The sequence below is a fragment of the Chamaea fasciata genome, unplaced genomic scaffold (assembly GCF_029207755.1).
Source record: "Chamaea fasciata isolate MVZ Bird 193981 ecotype frontalis unplaced genomic scaffold, bChaFas1.0.hap1 SCAF_3, whole genome shotgun sequence".
NCBI classification, from domain to species: Eukaryota; Metazoa; Chordata; class Aves; order Passeriformes; family Sylviidae; genus Chamaea; species Chamaea fasciata.
In genome coordinates, this window is record NW_027094088.1 from 57,173,912 (window position 1) to 57,182,588 (window position 8,677).

The following is an 8,677-nucleotide window of genomic DNA, read 5'->3' on the forward strand; positions in this document are numbered from 1 at the left end:
AGATAAAATAGAAAAATTGAAAGGTGGCAATTAGAAGCTGGAGGAAAAAAGCCTCTTGGATCTTCTTTCATTTCTGCATGCTCAGTAAAGATACCCACAGACCCCTCCTGTTTTCCAGCAGGATGAAGGTGCCATCCTGAGGGCTCACTGGGGCTGGCCATGGCATCACCCCCATGGCCTGCCACGGGGAGTGGCAGAAAGGCTGCAAGAGCTCGGTTTGGCTGGCCTTGAATTACTTCAATCCATTCTGGTACACAATGAGATACACACACTTTGTGATTCATATTAGCCTTCAAATGTCTTTTTATGGGTCAGCAAAAAGTCACAAACGTGCACTTGCATTTCCCAGCAGTGTGTTGCCCTTTTGGACCCAACAGCATGTTTCTGAAAAACATTCAGCCACCAAAATCTGCAACAGGCAAACCAAAGTCTCTGTGTGCAGCAGTTTTGCCACCTGCAGGTATTTATTATGGGATCACCCTGATGCACCCTGTTCTTTCAGCCCAAGACACACTATCATTTCCCAGGTTCTGGGTTAGGTACTGCACTTTGTTCCCCTCTTGAAAACTACTGCAGGTTTTTATCTTTAACACACAAATTTAACTGTGGCCTACACATAACTGTGTCAACAAACATGGCATCTTCATCAGCGACACAGCTAAGCCCTGAAGTCTGTCAGGATGCAATTTTGCAACTCTTCTATTTGGTCCAGGCCAAAGACTAATCCAGCACTGAAATATGCAAACTCATTGCTCCTGTTGTGCACGTCAAGTCTGCAAATAATTCCATGCTCATTGATGATACTCTGCACAGTGCCCGTTGGAGATGACTTTACACACAGTTATTTTTATCACTGGGGTTAGGAAGGTCTAGGTAGAACAAACTAATGGGTCTCAGACATGTCCAGACAGGGCATTTGAGATCAGCTGAAAGGCTTTTCCCTTCCTGTTTCTTAATTCATGCAGGGAGAGACCCACCTCCACAGCAACCACTGTAACACAAAGTGCTATTTCTCAGCAGCAATTCTGAGTTTACTGCCTAACACATATTAGTAAGAGGTTTACACACTTTCACTGCCAACAGCTTTGCTAGCACACTTGCTAAATTACAGGTACATACTCCACCTCATAGTGCCTTAAGAACCACTTTTTCCAGATTTCACAGCAGTACGGAAATAAGACAGTTTAACCAAGCCCTTACTTCAAATGAACCACATAAGAAACCTCTGTCCTTTACAGCTGTCCACCAGAACAATCATTAAATAATTTTCATTGCTTCACTGTCCCTACTCTTTGCCTTCAACAATTAGTAAGTTCTCATCTTCCTGTTCCAGACATTCCTTTTTGTATAGAACTGAGGACTTTCTACATTCAGACCTAGACAGGAAGCAAGGTAGCAGGACTGCCTCACCGGCTGACTGGAAGCAGGAGGCAAGTGGAACTTTTAACCTGGTGCACAGCAGAAACTGAGCCTTACCAGCATGTGCTGGGTCTCACACTATTGCATTTAGAACCTCAGCAAACGTTGGCTGTGCTTGAGGAGCTCTCCGTGGTTTAAAGCCCCACCACCTGGAGCTAACTCAACCTCCACAGCTTAAGCACTCCTTTCCAGAGCACCAGTCCACAGGCATTTACCTCCTGTTCCTTTGGAGTGTGCAGTACCAGGATGTCTGGCACACACATTATGGACTCCCCAACAAAGCCCTGCCTCAGTCACTTATATTGAGGAGCACTCCTCCAGTTTGTTTTTCATCTCTGCTATGTGGTACTTCACCATATGTAATAATGAACAGAAAAATCTCCAGTTTCCTTCACCTTTGACCTGACACCATGATAAGCACAACCTGCCAACCATTTCCTTTTCCAGACCATGGGCATGCTCTGTCACACCACACAGGTTATTTCATCCCTGCTTCAAGCATCAGGTTTGATACTACTGCTTCAGCAACAGGCCTGTGCAGAGACAACTCGTGCTTGATAAATGCATGGAGTCAGTCCCTTTAGTTAAAGGATGGTCTAAGACACACCTGAAAGTTAGTATGAAATAAGTGTCACATGCTGTCACTCAGGCTCTACGTGAACAATCTGCCTGAGCCAGTACTGTAATCTCTTGCCCAAGGTAATGCTTCCAACGCCTGGGCATCAGTGTGACACACGAAGGTCTCACATAAGAGATGCAGGAAGGGGTAGAGATGACCGAAGACAGCCAATTCAAGCAGGCACAGCAACACCTATTTCCCCTTTCATTCACCTTTTCAACCTTTATAAAAGCTCTACAGCCTGTAATACAACAAATAACAAAAAGCATTTTTCTCTTCCAATTGTTTTAAGATCAAGTAACTAGACCAGATATTACTAAAAATGAGCCTCTTGTAGACAGTTATAGAAGATTCTTCTTTTGAATTTTATTTGTTTATAGCAACAGTAGCACATATTTCCACTTAGGTATTTTAGTGCAACAAGGAAATCCATTAAGCTTCAGCAAGGTGACCTATGTTTCTATACACAATGGAACAGATTCAAGTGCCTCCCGTTGTTGCACAACACTTTAAAGCTTCAGAACTCTAAGTAAATACCTTTCACAGAATTAAACAAGCAGACACTTTGCTTGATTATGAAATGATTTTGTTGGATGAGTGAAGTGCTTTCTGCAGTAGAACAACTCATTTGTAAGCCACAGGCACTACTACAAGAGTGGTATCAGAGTAGAACTGGTGACATTTTAGTAGTCTGTGCAAGAATCCCACTCTACTTTTTGCAAGTTGCATATCTTGAAGACACATTCTCCCAGTTGATCACATTCCAGATGGCTTTCAAATAATCAGGTCGAACATTTTTATATTGAAGGTAATAAGCATGTTCCCATACGTCAATGCCTAGCAAAGGAATGAGACCTGTGAAAAAAGAGGATAAATTCTGTAAATGTATGAAAACACACTGTACATGTAAAGTTTTATACTACATCCCCAAGTTGTACCCAGTTTCTGAGCCTTAATCTGGAGGAAAACAAAGAGCTCTGCAGCATACTGGTCCTTATTGCAGTATTTTACAAAACTGTGCTCATGCACACACACACACACACACACAGAGTCTGCATAAACTCAAAGAGCTGATCTGGGTAAACACATCTATAAATATTCTGGAACTGCCTTGAAGACATAACCAAAACCAGATGAAGTAATCTTTGAAGGGTTTTTATCTTTTGCACAGTTATGCAAGCATTTTCATGAAAAAAATACATTATAAAGGTTTCTTGCTATGCCAGATTGCTTTCAATACTTTAATTACAGGCTATATGTTCAGTGTCTAATTACCTCCTTGCTTTTGTGCTAAAATACCCATGTCACTGAATTTCTAATGGTAAATTTTCACAGGAAGGAGGGTGAAAATTACCTCTGTAATACTCTATGTCCCTATATTAAATCTGTAATTTCTTTTCATCTTACTAACACACAGACCGCTGGCAATACATGAAATTCCTTGCCATTCTCTATGAATTCTGCATAACATGTTTTAAAGGTATCTGCAAAATGATTTGGACCAACTGACACTGCAGACAGATTCTTCCTGGTTACAACCTCTTCTCTGTGAAGGGTGTCCAGCCTGCCATTACCACTTCCATGTGTCTCCAAGAAAGTAGGAGTGTTTTGGAAAGAGATCATTGCCAGTATTGTGATGCTTGTTCAGCTGTAACATTTAACCACATCATAGACTAATTTGGTTGACACTTATCACTCTTCGTCAATATAAAGGAAATTTATAAGGCTCCATTTTAAACCTAGTCTAGATAGGAACAAGAGTTATGATGTTCATCTTCCCCTCTTCTGTTATCTGGCCTCAGTGCACTGACAGTGCTGTGAATAGCCCCTCTGCCAGAGAAAGAAAATCTGAAGGTAAGAGGCTTAATGTTGCTTGATATGTGCAAGTTACTCCAGTTACTCAAAAATCTAAGGAAGCTGAAGCTAAAATATTTGCCAAGCAAAAAGCACTTTCACAATATGGCCCATCTACTTTCCCTTGGATTGGAAGGACACTTAATCCTTCTGGTCTTCACAGTTTTTAAGTCCTGCTTTACAAACGCTGCTCTAAAAACTGTTTTTGTATCTGCCAGAAGAGACATTTGATTTTTCAGATCTATTTATCCATCAATTTCTTCTCAACATTGTCCACAAACCACTTTTCAGATGTCACACACTTGCCTACCAAACCTACAGGAGCAGAGGGGAAGGAAAGAAACCTGACCTGTTGTTCCTTGCAAAGGGTCTTGATTTGCACAAGCTGCTATCTGTAGGCGCCCCTGCTCCTTGTTATAGCCAAGCCACCCCCAGCCTGATCCTTGAACACCGACTGATACAGCTGTCAGCTTCTCCTTGAAGTTTGCAAAGGAACCAAAGTCACGCTTGATGGCTTCCATCAATTCTCCTTTAACAGAAAAAAGCACAGAAAGATCACAGGAATATAAACCTCACTCACAACCTCTCAAGTTAATCACAACAGCTTTTGTGAGATCTGTACTAAAGGGCCTTTACCTTTAATTGCAGGTCACTTTAGGTGATCAGTACTCCATCCTCCCCAAAGGGATTCCTTGTTTTTGGCTTCAACTGCTAAACTATCCCTATCCAAAGTGGAGCATAATTCCAGCCACTAGGCTGGGTTGGTATGCAGCACATTTCTTCCCTTTCTGTGAACAGAGTACATTCAGCAATTTAACTAGCACAGCTTTGTACAACTATTTTCTCTGATGAAGGTGGAAAGGATATACACAGCAGTAGCCAGCTATTTTGCAGTGTATACATAATTAGCTCTAGAAATTAAAAATACTTTGTAAATGACTAGTTTTTTATACTTTTGGCTTACATCTAAAAACCCTCCAAATCCCTCAGAATTTTGGTAACTGTCACACAGAAAGGTGAATTAACTCTGAAAAATAAAGATCCTTTAGACTCCTTCAAAGAGAGAAAAGATCATCAATGATGCAATAAACCACTGTAACATGCACTAACCTTTAGGCTCCCCTCCTCCATTAGGGGAAAGGTTTGTCCAGAAGATGCTGTGATTGATATGACCCCCACCATTGAACTTCAGTGCAGGCTGAAGTGACACCTGAGCTGTAACATCACCTAAGGGTACAGAAAATAAAAATACATAAATGAAAACATCATCATCACCACAACAGGCAGTAAGTTTCTACTAGGCCTCCACTGGTCTCCAAAATCTTTCTAGAAGCATAAAACTTATCTATGGAAAACATAAGGTTTGTACTGTTATCCATATTTTAAACCGTCACAGACAAACTCTATTAAAGATTTATTATCTTTGACCTTTTTTCATACTGCAATAAGTGATCTGCAATATTGCAACTGTCAGGCAGCCCATACCATACATGTAAGACCTATTGCCATTCTACAGCAGAATAAAGCAACAAGCACAGCCAGAACTCTTTGGAGGACCCAGCACTTGTAAATTCACCAATTTCATCACTACAAGGCAAAAATACTACTCACCCATTAGCTCACTGATTTGCAAACTAAGCATTTTTAAACCTCTTAAAACAATTTACAGGGCAAATACCTTGTGCTTGAGAAAAGTCAGTAAGTACAGTGAGCACATACACAAAACGTTCTTCTCCTTCCTATCTTTTGTTTCATTTGTTTTTTTGTTTTTTTTGGAGGGAGGTACTCACAGAAAAGCGACCCAAATCACTTTATTACACATGACAGAATCCTGCATCTGAAATCAAGATGAAACAGTTCTGTACTTCCTCTCCCTCCACAAAATGCTGTATTCCTTGAAGAATTTACTGGTGCCTTGAGTCTCTGAAGAGTGTTGCACCACTTCAATACAAGTGTTTTCATTACTATTTTGGCTTTTAAAAACACTGAAGCATTTCAAATGCTTTTAAAGCTTTTTCCACCACTCCAATACATTCTTTAGTAAGGAATCAGTGGGAGACCTGCTTCCTCCACTCTCAGGACTGAGTAGTAGAAGTTTTCTGAGCCACCTCAACAACACAGACATGAAGATAAGCCTCAAAGCAGTAGCTCATCTGTTACTAAGGTTTTAATTCAGGATTCCACGTTCTCAGCACTCCCTCACAACCTTCACAGAGGGGTACAGCACTAAAATAAAGCCTCCAGTGCAGTTTGTAAAAACGTTATTTGCTGGATTTAGGTATCAGGTTAAGGATAAGAAGTCTCTCATGGCCACTCAGATGGCATCTTTCAGACATTATCTCTGAATTTTGCATGACTTAATGACACTATTAAGTTCATCCAGACCATACAACACATAGGTTTACTCAATTCTCACTTTCACCCAAGTACAAGCAGTTAAATTCCACTGTGAAGCCAGGTGGCAAGCAGACAGAAGTCAGTCTATACAGTAATCATTTCTTTGAGGTAAATTGATACCTTTTAAGAAGATCATCACAACAGCAAAAAAAACAACCAGAAAATATTCCACCTTCTTAAAAAGATATACACATTATTTCACACACCTTCTTCAGTCCAACTGAAAGACTCAAAGTTTAGAAAAATCTGCATCTCATATTTTTAGCGTATCTCAAAATCTGAGATCATAACAAAAAATTCCATTATTGTTTCCTGCATGTTTTAGTGCCTCACATGGGCCTGTGACCTACACAACCCCTTAATTTGACCCAGTGACATAACTGACACCCAAATTCAGGTCTCTCCACTGCGTGTTGTATACATTAACTGCACGTTTGTCTTACCTCCACTTGTAGGCAACCAAGCTCATTTACCAAGACTGAGCAGAGCATCTGATGTGAAAACCATCAAGGCACACAAATTTCACTTTATCTAACTTCGCCACTACCCTTTAATTGCAAAGTACTTGTTCAGCAAAATGACTGCAATTTCCTACTGACTCTTTGTTTGGTTCAAGTTACTAATGGAGTATGGACTAAACCCACAACAATCAATAAATCTTCTAGTTTTACAGCACAACAGAACAGAATTCATGCTTTTTACTTACATTTAATTTCCAATTATCAGCACCACTGAAGATACAACGAAAGATTTTCCCCTAACGATATTGCCATGACATAATCCAAAACTTTTAAAAGAAAATATTTCCCTTCTTTTTTTTCTTTTTGTTCTCCTGCATCATCTATGCCAATAAGCTTCCATCTCACCTGCTGACTGTGGATATACAAACCTTTTGCCAGTGCCTCTTTGTACTTCTCCTCGGTAACGTTCAAGTTGTTCACGTAGGTGGCATGATGCTTGCTGTGGTGCAGCTGCATGATCTCTGCATTAATGTGAGGTTCCAGAGCAGCATAGTCATATGGCAAGTCAGGAAGAGTGTGCTTTTGTCTAGAAACCAAGCACCCCAAGGGTGCCACCAACTTGGCACTGCTTCTAGAAAAGAAAATCAAACAGAAGGAAGTAGTCTTACTCAGTAAAACTACTGGGCTTTACCAGTGAAATAGACTGAATACACTGACGTTATGATCAGCTGCTTTAAGTACCTGGGGTGATATCTTAGATATCTTAAATCAGATTTCTAGCTCTCAAGAGTTCAGAGCGAGCATACTTTGCAGCTTAACTGCACGGATGAATTCACACAAAGGTCACCTATACAGGGCTTTGCACTGTGAAGCTGTTGCTTCTCAAACCAAGCCTCCAGGCCACTGCAAAGACTCATGTACCCTCCTCCCAAGCACGCACGTGAGGGAAAAGCAGAGATAGCAATGAAAAGCCAGCAGTAACCTGATGAAGCTTCAAAGTTTCACCTAATCTTTATTGATTAAAAATAGAAGCAAAGATGTCGCTGAAACATTATTCCCTTGCTATGCACAACGTCCCTGTACAGGGAAATAAAAAGGCAAAAAACCCGGCAGAGTCACCGGGTTCCCAGGACTGAACCACTCCAGCATTTACACGGACACGTGCTTCCCTGGCCCCACAGGGGTACCGGGAAACCACACGGGGCGTCACGGCCGCGATGCCCGGCACAGACACCGCGCAGCTCGTGTTACCCTTCCCCATTTTAACACCTCGCACTTGTCATGCGACATGACAAGGGCCACGACGAGAGAAGAACCGCCGGGCCTTCAGGACGGTCACCTCGGAGGCCGCCGTATCGCTGGTGACCTTGACATACGCCAGGGACACACCGTGAGCAAAGCCCTCGGGACCCTGAAGAGCGGCCGAGGGCGGCGACCCCGGCCAACAAAACCAAGAGGTTCTGGCAGCACTGTGTCAGGCCACCTGAGCTCCTAGGCGGACGGCGTGGGCAGAACCTGGGAGCGCTCAAGGACGACCGCCAGCAGCCACCGCCCGGGCCGGCGCCGACCCGGCGGGGCAGCCGGCAGCAGCGCGACCTCCCTGCGCAAGAAATGGCAGACACCGAGGGGCGAGAAGACGACCCTCCCGCCGCCTCCTCCCCCGTTCCCGCCCTCCCGTCCCCGGCTGGGCGGCGGAGGGCGAGGGCGGTGCGGCCGCCGCCCCCCGGCGCGGGGCTCTGCCCAGCCCGCGCTCTCCCCGGCGCCGCGGCGCGGCTCTCACCTGCCCGCGGCGGCGAAGCGGCACAACATGGCGGCGTCTGCAGCCCGGCGCGACTCCCACGGCGCAGCCGCGGCCCGCCCGCCCTCCGCCCCAGCCGCGGGGGCTGAGCTCGGCCGAGCCGCAGGTGCCACGCCCCGAGGTCACCCC

General features: G+C 43.6%; 1 protein-coding gene across 1 annotated transcript; it reads right to left on the reverse strand.

Moving 5' to 3' along the window:
• Positions 1 to 2,379: 2,379 nt before the first annotated feature.
• On the reverse strand, positions 2,380 to 8,637 carry SOD2 (superoxide dismutase 2). Its single transcript, XM_066179113.1, has 5 exons — positions 8,531 to 8,637; positions 7,179 to 7,381; positions 5,003 to 5,119; positions 4,242 to 4,421; positions 2,380 to 2,893 (listed from the first exon to the last, which is right to left on the reverse strand). Exons 1-5 carry the CDS (start codon positions 8,557 to 8,559, stop codon positions 2,748 to 2,750), a joined length of 675 nt encoding a protein of 224 aa, XP_066035210.1. The 5' UTR covers positions 8,560 to 8,637; the 3' UTR covers positions 2,380 to 2,747.
• Positions 8,638 to 8,677: the final 40 nt, after the last annotated feature.